At 46.3% G+C, this 12,605-nt stretch overlaps 1 protein-coding gene across 1 annotated transcript in view; it reads left to right on the top strand.

Moving 5' to 3' along the window:
- SMARCC1 (SWI/SNF related BAF chromatin remodeling complex subunit C1) overlaps window positions 1-9,783 on the top strand; it is a 183,713-nt gene extending 173,930 nt beyond the window's left edge. Inside the window, exons 27-28 of the mRNA XM_077808520.1 lie at window positions 5,769-5,945; window positions 7,639-9,783. Coding sequence (XP_077664646.1) covers window positions 5,769-5,945; window positions 7,639-7,727 — 266 coding nt within the window. The 3' untranslated portion in view covers window positions 7,728-9,783. The remainder of the gene's footprint in view (window positions 1-5,768; window positions 5,946-7,638) is intronic.
- The last annotated feature ends 2,822 nt before the right edge of the window (window positions 9,784-12,605 follow it).

Raw genomic sequence — 12,605 nt, 5'->3', positions numbered from 1 at the left:
GCTAGTTTGACATCACTGGCTCTGGCTAGATAAGGGAATGCACCACACCACCCACCCTGCAGAGTCCTCCAACAGAAAGGACTCCAAGTCAGAGGAAGGTGGATTGATAGTGTGAGTGCACAGAGCAACTCTTGAACAATGTAACCCCTCTTCAAGTGCCTCTGTGCATTCCCACTGACAGGAGATTAGCAAGTAGCGCCCCTAGGAGAGGACAGCGGTGGCAGAGGAGTTTGAGGTGAAAATGAACTGTAGCATTTCTTTACCGAATCAAGCATCAAAACTTGATGCCAAGTCCAACAAATAGCGTGTAGAGAAAAGTATGAACCCAACTCCATGCTGCTGCTTTGCAGATCTCTACCAGGGGAATCTGTCAGACAAACTACGAAGATAGATGTGGTGCAAGTGGTGTTTGTCTTTAACCCTGTAGGTGCTGACTCCCTGGCTAAGGAGTAGCCACGTTCAGTACATCTCGTAATCCAGTGGGAAAGTCTTCTTACTAATAGGTTGTCCTCTATCTCTCTCCCTGTAAGCCATAAAGAGCTTTACTCCTAAAGGGTTTGGACCTTTCTGAATAACATACAGCTCTTAACAACATCCCGTGAGTGCAAACAGCATTCCCCTGGGTAACCATGGGGCTGGGGATGAAAATGGGGAAGGAGATGCACTGTGACAGGTGAAGATCTGAGACAACCTTACGTGTAAAAGTAGGGTGAAGCTCCCTAACACCTTTCTGTGTAATACCATGCAAGGCGGAGCAGCCATCAAGGCACTAAGGTTACTTGCCCTTCTAGCAGAAGGGATGACTGTTAAGAATGCTGTTTTGATAGACAGGTGTTCTATGAGTGCCTGAGTAAGGGGCTCAGAGGCCCATAAACATGGGAAGATAGATCCCAGGTAGGTGGAGGTTCTCTCTCAGCGGGGTAGGCATTAGTCAATCCCGTAAGGAAACATGAAATGTAGGGTGAGAAAATATAGACTTAATTTCTGATCAAGGTGTTGTAAGCAGAGAGAGCTGCTAAATGAGACTTGAGGGAAGTTACCACTAGCCTTGAGGGTTCAAGCGCAGCAGATATTCTATGATGGCAGCGATATCTGCCTGTGACATTAGTCCTCTCCCAGTCGTCATTGTTCTTTGAGTGCTTGCTCATATCCGTTCCATGCTAGGTGTGTACATGCCGCATGCACTGTTGCTGGAGATTTTTCCCTTAGTGGTATTTGTTGGGCCAGCTCGAGCACCCTCTGGAGCTGCACACTTATGTGCTGGTATAAGGGGTGCCACTGGCCCCGCACCCTCTCAGTTCCTTCTTACCAGCCAGGATAGATGCTGGGACGACCCTTTCTTGCTCTGAGAAGGCTTCTTCCAACTGGTTTTGAACTCTTTCTTCATTCATAGTGTTAATAGTTTAGTGTGTGTAGTTTTTGCAAGTAGCGATACTGTGTATAATTAGCGTATATAATTCCTTTCATGCAGGGACTTTTTGCCCCAGGGGCCGGGCATGTCCCAGTCCCCAGTCTTCAAGCCTTGTGCCTCCACTGACACCAGGAAGCCACCGCGGTCCCAGCGGACTGACAGTACCATCAACCCCAGAGGCTTTTCAGGCAGCGAGGGGCCTTCTCTCTCTCCCGCTTCCTCCAACCCCAAAGGGTCACCAACCAGCTCTCAGAGTAGCAGCCGTGTTAGTCTGTATCCGCAAAAAGAAAAGGAGTACTTGTGGCACCTTAGAGACTAACCAATTTATTTGAGCATAAGCTTTCGTGAGCTACAGCTCACTTCATCGGATGCATGCAGTGGAAAATACAGTGGGGAGATTTTTATACACAGAGAACATGAAACAATGGGTGTTACCAACAAGAGTGATCAGGTAAGGTGAGCTATTACCAGCAGGAGAGCGGAGGGGGAGGAAACCTTTTGTGGTGATAATCAAGGTGGGCCATTTCCAGCAGTTGACAGGAACGGGGGGGATAAACATGGGGAAATAGTTTTACTTTGTGTAATGACCCATCCACTCCCAGTCTTTATTCAAGCCTAAGTTAATTGTATCCAGTTTGCAAATTAATTCCAATTCAGCAGTCTCTCGTTGGAGTCTGTTTTTGAAGTTTTTTTTGTTGAAGAATTGCCACTTTTAGGTCTGTAATCGAGTGACCAAAGAGATTAAAGTGTTCTCCAACTGGTTTTTGAATATTATAATTCTTGATGTCTGATTTGTGTCCATTTATTCTTCTACGTAGACACTGTCCAGTTTGGCCAATGTACATGGTAGAGGGGCATTGCTGGCACATGATGTCATATATCACACTGGGAGATGTGCAGGTGATGATGATTTCAGGGCCTTCTGAAGTGGGTCACTTCGAATTGGGGGTTGGAGATAGAGGAGCTCAGAGACATCACACATCGTCATTGATATCCTAGCTCAGCAGCTCTATCTCTGATAGTGTGGCTGATGTGATTAAGCCCTATGATGGTGTTCCTTGAGTAGATATGTGGACAGAGTTGGCAACGGGCTTTGTTGCAAGGATAGGTTCCTGGGTTAGTGGTTCTGTGGTGTGGTGTGTGGTTGCTGGTGAGTATTTGCTTCAGGTTGGGGGGCTGTCTGTAAGCAAGATCTGGCCTGTCTCCCAAGATCTGTGAGAGTGATGGGTCATCCTTCAGGATAGGTTGTAGATCCTCGATGATGCGTTGGAGAGGTTTTAGTTGGGGGCTGAAGGTGTTGGCTAGTGGCATTCTGTTATTTTCTTTGTTGGGCCTGTCCTGTAGTAGGTAACTTCTGGGTACTATTCTGGCTCTTTCAGTCTGTTTCTTCACTTCAGCAGGTGGGTATTGTAGTTGTAAGAATGCTTGATAGAGATCTTGTAGGTGTTTGTCTCTGTCTCACCTTACACACTGTAACAAGAGTGATCAGGTATGATAACACCCATTGTTTCGTGTTCTCTGTGTATATAAATCTCCCCACTGTATTTTCCACTGCATGCATCCAATGAAGTGAGCTGTAGCTCACGAAAGCTTATGCTCAAATAAATTTGTTAGTCTCTAAAGTGCCATAAGTACTCCTTTTCTTTCAACCAGCTCTGGCATCCAGAAGCTGGAGGGAACAGGGTGCGTTGGGTGCTTTCCCAGCACTATCCAGGGGCAAGCCACCTGATCCCAGCATCCCAATCCCTGGAACCCCAGCACAGTATGGAGGCAGAAGCGGGTACTGCTCCAACATGGTTGCCGAGAGAGGAATCCTTTTCGGAATCCAAAGGGGAACTGTATGTACCACCGAAAGCCCACCATCAATACCCAACCTACGCCCCACCAGGCTTTAGTACCAGTCTCCCGGCAGGCACCTGACCAACAGGTCACTGGCCAATGCAGTGGCCCTACTGGAATCCCTGCTGGTTTCCTCCATACAGGAGCCTCCCACCACTCCTACTCGGTGGCCTCCAGGACACGGGCTACTGCTCCTTCCCGTTAGGCACTGAATCCCGACTCCAGCACCGACCCTCGTACTGAAGTCCAGGAGATGCCTCCAGTGGAGCCCCTTCTCTGGTGTAAGCCGCCTCCTCGTCCTCCCGAGATGAGGCTGTTGCAGGTCCCAGCAGCCTACTTCCCTAGGATGATTTCAGGGCCCATCAGGGCCTTCTGAAGTGGGTCACTTCGAATTGGGGGTTGGAGATAGAGGAGCTCAGAGACATCACACATCGTCATTGATATCCTAGCTCAGCAGCTCTATCCAAGGCAGTGATGGGACCAGACAAGGCCCTATGGCAAACTCCTCCTCCGGTCCCCACTTCAGAGAGGACAGAGAAAAAGTATCGTATGCCAGCAAGTGGATTCGACTACCTGTACACACACACACACACACACACACACTCTCTCTCTCTCTCTCTCTCTCTCTCTCTCATATTCTCACACCCACACTCCCTCTGATGGTGTCTGCAGCAAATGAAAGTGACAGGCAGGGCCAGTCAAGTGCTATCCAAAAACAAAAAGATGCTAAAGAACTGGACCTTTTTGGAAGAAAGGTTTATTCCATAGGTAGCCTCCAGCTGTGTATCGCCAATCAGCAAGCTTTGCTGGGGAGATGCGATTTTAATCCATGGGACTCGCTGGCTATATTTAAGGACTTCCTGCCCCAAGATGCAAGACAGGAGTTCACTGCCCTCTTAGAGGAGAGTAAGAATGTGGCCAGGACTGCTCTACAGGCAGCTTCTGATGCTGCCAGTTCACCAACCCAGACAATGACCTCCACAGTCACCATCAGGTGCTGTTCCTGACTCCCGTCCTCTGGCTTTACCCACAAGGTCCAAGAAGACCTCCCATTTGAAGGCTCCTCCCTTTTCTTGGAGCAGATGGACATGAGACATCATGGACTGAAGGACTTGAGGCCGCTCTATTAGCAGTGGCAAATTACAGTTTTGTGGGGCCCTGGGCCAGAGCAAGTGGGAGCCCCTCCCTACCCCTTCCACCTGCAGTCCCTCCCCATCCACCCCCTCCCCCCACCAGCACTTCTGCAGGGTCGGGGCACAGGAGCTTGCCCAGCTCCACCTGCCCGGCACTCCTGCCAGGGAGCGGTGTCAGGGCACAGGGGCTCCCCCCAGTTGGCCAGGTTCAGAACAGCCCAAACTCTATTGTAGGTGAGAATGTGTGTAATTTATGGGGAGTTGGCCTCTGGGCTGTTAGACTTGCAAAAGGGTCCAGTTGCCTGAAAAGCTACAGTGATGCTGTCCATGGTGCTGACTTTCTTTATAAGTCCATATTACATTATACATTTCTTAAGAATAAAGTTTGAAGGATGCTAAATGAGTAATAGATGCTAATAAAACTGTTAGTTCATTTAAGTATCTCATCCAGTAACCGGACTTCAGCAGGCATTACAGACGTATGTATCTTTGTGCCTAGTTACTGACTTTCAGTCCTAAATACAGACCTGTGAATTTCCTAGGTTTTTAAATTCCATCATGGTCTTCATGCTGTTTATACATGTGCTTGGTTGTTTAAGAAGGTGGGTTGGGGCTATGTTTAAGAGATTCTATAATCAGACATTTTATTTTACATAATTATCTGGTGTCTGGGATGGAAGGGATCTTTTAAAATAATCCTTCCTTAGGTTTGTAAATAGCTACAATCCATGGCTAGTGGCTGCTTCCCTAACTAAAGTACTGCAAATACAAAATGTTTGTGCATTGAATCCTGCAGAAGTAAATGTAATGGATTATGGACCCCTCTCTCTTCAAATGGGGTTTTAAAATCCAGTCGATGAGTTCTACTGAAATCAAAATGTGTTTTACACTGTGCAGGTATTTCCGGTATCATTTATAGCTGCGTGACTACAGCTCTGCTATTCAGTTAATCCATTAGTCCTTGTTCCTGCCCTTTTTACTGGCTTTGCTATTTTGAAGCCTTGTTCTCCCTGTGCAGTTGGTAGTACATCTTCACGAAGGTCACTAACAATCACCTCTTTGCCCAGATTCCATCTTGTTCTAGAGGCAACTGTGAATAATTTCCTCCTTCAGTTGCCTGTTGTGTTATAAGGTTTTAGCAACATTAAGATTAACATTAAGATCTCACGGCAGCTCCTCCTGAAAGGAGTTGGTGTTCGGTGGTGGGAGGCTTGTCCTTTGGGATGGCCGCAGATGGCATTTGGAGTGGAAGCACAGAGTTGAATCTGAGCACACGAGATTTTTCTCTTTCTGCTCAGAGAACAATTAGGCCATGTTTTTCCTCTTCTGTTCACATGTGTATTTTAACTGAATTTCATTGCAATCTCTCTTTAATGTCACTGCAGGACAGATGCCAGGGCCAGGTTCAATGATACCTGGGCAGGCCATGCCAGGCCGGATGATGCCATCTGTCCCCGCCAACATCCACCCAACCAGTGGTGGCCCTCCCCCATCTGGCATGCCACCAATGTCAGGAAACATAATTGGACCTCGTGTTCCCCTAGCAGCGCCAAATGGCATGTGTAAGTGGGTTTTCATAATTATCTCTGTCCGAATGTACCTTGTGTTTTTTTCCATTGCTTGTCTCATTATTTCTGGAAAAGTGACTGTAGTTTAAACGCTTTTTTTGTGTGCTGTGGGAACCATCAGATCTGTATGTTTTTAGCAGCCAAAAATCTCTGTCAAAGGAGTGTTGGAAGATTTAAAAGTCTCTCTCTTTCTCTCCCCCCCCCCCCCCCCCGCCCCTCAGCACCGTAGCATGTGTTACTGCCCCTTCGTGATTAACTCATAACGGTTGTGAGGCATTGTGGTCACCATGAAAACCAGTCACCACTTAATCGAAAATAACACACAGGAGTGGGTTCAAGACATAACTGTGACTGAACACTAATTAGTAGTGACCACAATATAATTAGGTGCAGCAGAATCATACCAAAAACTAGCTCTGTGAATTTCATCTTTGGAAAAGGGGAGATTTAAAATAAGAGGAAGCTAGTTATAAAGAAACTAAAGACATATGGGCCAGATCCTCCGTAAATCCAGATGGCTTGGTTGATTGACGGTACACTGGCTTGCAGCAGCCATAGATCTGGGGCTCCTTGCACTTTCTTTAGAAGTATGGGGTACTGTCCACTTGAACAGACGGGAAAAGGCACTGGCTGAACCACCGGTCTGACCTAGTATGATAATACCAGTACTGTGCTCCTAAAATGTCAACCCTTTATGAGCAGTCACTATACGGTGGTACCTGAAACTATTGCAGTTACCTGTTAGCAAAGATACGGATCAAATGCTGACTCTTTAATGGTAACTGCTGTAAACAGAAGTGTCTCATTCTAGTGCTACTTTTGCCTGGAGTTGTTTCTTCTCTCCTCCTTACGCTGTTTCTTTCCTTTGTTTTCCTTCTCCCATATTACTGGAACTCCACCATTGACAGTGTCCTCTCTCTCTACTGAATTGACTTCCCCATTCTCTTCTTCCTCACCTTGATTCCTGACTTTCTCCCTCTCCTGAACAACCCCGTCTTATTCCATTAGCACCTGTTTCCTTGTGCTCTGATCACTGTGCCTGAAACCCAGCCTTTGTACCTACCCTCTTGCTTCTCTCCCCACTGTGCCACGTTTTCAGATCTCTGCCTGAGGTGGCACTTGATATACTTCTTGAATCTGTATGTGCGGAGCTCTGCTTGTAAAGTGTGTTGTTACATCTGTTTTAAACAGACGAGGCTTAATCTAATGCTCTGAGCACAGGACTGGGAGATGGGAACAGTGAAGTGCTAAACCCAGGTCTGACATTAACTCCCTACATAATCTCAGCAAGCTGCTAAACCTGTCTGCCTCAGTCACCCACTGTACAAAGTAGGGATGGCACTTCCCTACCGCGCTGGAGGAATGTGAGCGTGTACTGTGCTTTGAGGATGAAAAGCATAGCACAGATGCAAAGTGTTAATCATAGAATGTAGCGATGGAAAAGCCCTGGAGGGTCATGGCCATCTCCAGGAGCCAGTGCAGTTCACTGCAGTGCCCAGACTAGTGTGAAATAATTCCAGTGCTAGACCCTCCTCCATTTCCCTGGGAAGCCACGTATCACTGCTATACAGAGATGGATTTCATAAGAAAATAGCTCCACTTCTTATGCATAATTTAAACCTTTTGATTAACTTTTCTACCTCCTCTGGTTCTGGTGCTCACGTGCTTGTCTCCACTGTATTTGCAGATCCCCCTCCATCGCAGCAGCCGCCACCATCAGCTGATGGGGTGACTCCACCTACAGCAGGTGCAACGCCAGCCTCAGCAGCTCCCTAACTCATCCAGCAACAAGCAACTTCTAGATCTGATCCCTAGAACCAAGATAGTGGCGACCAAAAATGGATTTCCTCAGTTTCCTTCTGTTCCTTTCAGGGGTTTTTGGTCCCCTGTCAACCTGCCTGCACCTCCTCCCCTCTCGCAGACTTTATAGTCTGGCATTATTTGGCTGTAGTCCTTTGGGGAGCTCTTACGCTGAACACAGAGAGCAGTAGTCACAGTACCTTCATACTGCTGGCAGGATGTCCTTCATGCATTTGTCTGTTTACCCGATGGAATGAGTTCTCTGCGCTGGTTTTCCTTTATCTTGCTGCTTCTGCTGCTTGACCTTTGGATTCTCTTTAGAGACGGGGGGGCTTTTAGGTTGGAGGCATAACTGTATCTTAGAATGCAGTAGGTTGCATTTCTATCCATAGTCTCTGAGGTGTAATCTGCTGTGTAACATGCGATGCATCAAGATCAAATAGAGCAAACCAGTGGCTTGAGCACATAAGGGAGCGTGAGGGAGGAATTCTCCTTCCACTGCCTTGGAGCAGAAGCTTCGTTAATTCTGAGCATATTCATTACAGGTAGATAATCATTAAGGGCAATAGCTGAGCCCCAAGGCTGCCTCGCTAACTTATTAAAGAAAATATTGATCCGATGTGAATAGAGCCAGGAGTGAATCAGTTAGAATCAAACCACTCTATCTGAGCTTTATTGCTCCAGTTTATATTTTATTTTGTGTTTAATTGGAAGGAGGGGAAGTTTGTAGTTGAATCCTCTTCCTTCTGGGTAGTTCGGTACAGTAGCCAACTGAGGAATAAAACAAATTTTAGTCCCTCTCTTTTTGGAGCATATACTTTTTTCTTTTAAAACTGAACTTTAAAAAAAAAAAAATAGTAGATAGCAATGAAGTGCTAGTGTATGGGATTGGGTTGGGATGGCTGGGGGTGTGAACGCCAGAACTACCTCTTGCAGACAGCCGGGGGGGGGCAGAATTCAGTGAACGTGGTACTTTTTCTTTCTGGACTGGTATTGGAGGTGGGAGAACACTCACTCCTCTATTCACACTTCACCCTCCACTTGCTGAGCTTTATCATTCCATTCTTTGCAAGGCAGTGGGGGGACAGGTTTGGCAGTTGACTCCGAGCATGCTCCATGATTAAGGGCGATGGAGAAGACCAACACAATGCCACTAATATGGACTGAGTTTGAACTGCCAAATGCTGCTCCTTGCCCTCATCATTAGTGACTGCATGGTTCACATCCTCTGTGCGGTTCAGACCCTCTCCTCCTCTCCTTCCAGAGAGAGCTTTCTGACAAGCGTCCTCACCAACGCTCTTAGGGATCACTCAGGGGTGAATCTCTGTGATCAGGAGTATAAGATGGGCTGTTTGTTTTAAAGCTTGACCACAGCTAGTTCACTAGTGCGGGGGGAGAGATTGCCCAGAGGATCTGAAACCCACAGAGCTATTTCATCAAGTAAAACAAATACAGATTTGCCTTGAAGAGCACTCAAGTGCTTGATGCCTCGAAATGTTAATAGTTGAACTTTCCAGACCCTGAGAATTTGCATACATGTGTGAAGTAACCATTTTTGGGCTGTCTGCACATCAGCTCCATGCTCATACAATTGTACTTGGCCTTGTTACTTCCAGTGTATAAGAATAACACTTTCCCATTGTCAAGCTCTAAGAATCTACAGTGCCTAGCAAAGAACGGTTAGGGCCTCCCCTCCCCCCACCTTTCATAAAAGAAATCCATTCCACATGTTACCTTTCCCTCCAGTGTCTTTGGAGTGAGCATGGAATTCTGGTTCAGGCCATGGTCCAGTTTAGAATAACCTCAGGTTGTTTTTAGTGTGATCAATTTCAAATTTAAAGGATCCAGATGGAGACTATTTTTTACTGTACTAGTGATGATCCTACAAAGTACCTGAATTCTTAACGCTGTTGTGTTTCTGTATAAATACACGTGGCGACTTTTTCATCTGATCCTCTGTATAGGGCCGGTTTTATTCCTGCAACACAGCCACCCAATTTTGTGAAATAAAAAACGTGGTTTTTATACAAAACTGTTTTGCAAATCTGTGGGGAGTTGAAGTAAATTCTCATGCGTGATATTCTAAGATGTGGATCTGCTGAAACCTATTTTAATTGAGTATCAAATTGTTTTCAGATAATGCATTGGCTACAGCTAAGTATATACAAGTCTAAGCTTGTTACCCAGTTGAGATAGGGAACATCAAAGTCGTTCAAATAAGGGAGGGAGGGCCCTTTCCAATGCATCTGATTTATTTCTGTGTATTAATGAGTATTTTATATACCAAGGCGTCAGATAATCAACATTTAATGGAAGTGGTGAAATCAAACCACACACCATGATAGATTAGACAGAGCAAGCCTGGGTCGGATAGGCAGGATTTCCAAGTTATGTTCCCAGCTCTTTCACTGACCTACTATGTGAACTTGGCCAAGTCACCCTTCTTCTAATTCCAGTTGGTTGCCAAGAAGGATCATCTTGTGATTAAGTTATAGGACTGGGGATCATATATGGGTTCTCCTCCTTACTTTGCCACGGTAGGAAGAGAACTCAGGGACCTAAGTCAAGTCACTTAACTGACCTGCCTCAGTTTCTTTTTCTGGAAAATAAGGCTGATACCTGCCTCACTGTTATCCTGAGCTCTGGTCTACACTGGGGAGGATCGATCTAAGTTATGCAACTTCAGCTACGTGAATAACATACCTGAAGTCGACATACTTAGATCGACTTACCGGGGTGTCTTCTCTGCAGTGAGTTGACTGCTGCCGCTCCCCCGTGGACTCCACCTGTGCCTCTCTCGGTGCTGGAGTACAGGAGTCGATGGGAGAGCGCTCGGGGGTTGATTTATCGTGTCTAGACTAGACACGATAAATCGATCCCCACTGGATCGATCGCTGTCTGGCGGGTAGTGAAGACATATCCTTAGTCTTAATGTACTTTGTTATTGTATAGCATCCACAGAGTGCCTGGCGCTTTGAGATCCTGTGATGGAAGGTGCTATAGAAGTGTAAAGATGCTCAGTTACTACAATGATGGAGTGCAGTAAAATAGGTAGGAAGATTGGATAAAGAGAAGTGGGGCCTCATCCAAACTCTGCTGAAGTCAGTGGGAGCCATCCCAGGATCAGGCCTCTGATGCTGATGATACCACCATGTTTATATACTTTTGTGATACTTTGGAGCTTGCCACCTCTAATCTGTTACAGCTTATATAATGGAAGGGGATTCAAATGCAGGAGCGAGATTGAATTTACTGGGACGGCTTAGAGTGAAGACATAAGGGAGGACATGAGATGTACACAGTAATGGCTGGTACAGAGACCATAAATTGACTCCTATTTGCAACCCCATAAAACAAAAACCATTAGACTGAAGGCACCTCATTTAAAATAGCTATAAAACCTTTTACACAAAGCATAATTAGCCCATGGAACTCTCTGCCACAAGAAGTCATTGAGACCAAGAGTTCATTAGGCTAAATGAGAATCTCCATAATTGGGATAGAAACCAATTCACTGCCTAAAAGAGTTGGGAAGAAACTTCCCCTACTGGCTGGTTACACCATCATGGGTATTTTCCACCTTCCACTGAAGAATCTGGTACTGGTCAGGGACTGGATACTAAACTAGATGGGCCCATTGCTCTGATCTAGTCTGGCAAGTCTAGGATGACCAGATGGCAAGTGTGAAAAATCGGGACAGGAGGTAGGGGGGTAATAGGTGCCTATATAAGAAAAAGCCCCAAAAATCAGGACATCTGGTCATCTGAGGCAAATCCTGTGTTCTTAACTTGCCACACGGGTTTCTCTGCTGTCTTGGTTTTAGGGGCTGAGCAATAGATGACTGACGTTTGCTTATAAAGCTGTTTTACTGGAATAATGAGGTTCGTCCTTCCTTCCCTCAATCCCTGCCCATTTGAAAAAACAGCTTCAAAAGAGGTTGGTGGGGCGTTAGCAGTGCTGGATACTCAGTTCCTTTAAACTCCCTGCTGCTGATTTAGCTTTGTGACAAGTGTAACGTGGGCTCCTCTCCCTTCTAAGTTGGAACAACCCTAAGATGCAGGACATCAAAGCTCATGCAGTGGACTAATAAATACCCTTGAATTTAAATATCACATTACTGCACTACAAACAATGCACTGTTGAGCAAAATGGAGATCCGGGGGCATTCTGTCTGATCTGGGATTCAGAGTGAGTTGTGAATGGCTTGGCTATTCTAAATCCAATCCCTGCCCAGCTTTCTAGGAACAGTGTCACTCATTGTCTGTGCCGTCTCCCTCCCAGCTGTGTGTGCAGCATGCATAGAAATTTCCCTTTCAGGGAGACCCCTGGGGGTCACAGTTCAGGGAGCCTTTTCAAAGGCTCTGTGAATCCTCACTGCCAGCAGGATGTTGAATAGGGGATCTCCCTGTCGCCTGGGCAATCCATTCATTGAGAGGTCACTTCAGCACCTCTCCCGGGAAACGTTTAGATAATTGAGTTGCTGATTTTTGCAAAGCTCCTGTGGCTCCTCTTAAAATGGAGGCCACGTGCACTGGACTCTAGGGCCTTATCTGTGCTAGTGACAAAATTGTGCTAACTGCTGCACTTCTGTGTCACCGTTGTCCCTAGCAGGATTCTAGCCCTGTTCCCCTGGTCAGGATAGACGAGCCGTGTGCGGCTATGCCTGTGCCGTGCATTGCACCAGATCTAACACTCAGGACACTATTGTATTGCCATGGAAAGTGGAATTTCCTAGTGGAGAGAGCACGGCACTATCATTCAGGAGTGGACCTGGGTTCTATTCCCTTCCCTGCCACTGGTCTGCTGGGTGACCTTGGGCAAGTCATTTCATTCCTTTGCCTCAGTTTCCCATCT

The sequence above is a fragment of the Eretmochelys imbricata genome, chromosome 2 (assembly GCF_965152235.1).
Source record: "Eretmochelys imbricata isolate rEreImb1 chromosome 2, rEreImb1.hap1, whole genome shotgun sequence".
Lineage (NCBI taxonomy): Eukaryota > Metazoa > Chordata > Testudines > Cheloniidae > Eretmochelys > Eretmochelys imbricata.
Note: the sequence above shows the minus strand (reverse complement) of the source record. Positions and strands in the feature narration are given on the sequence as shown.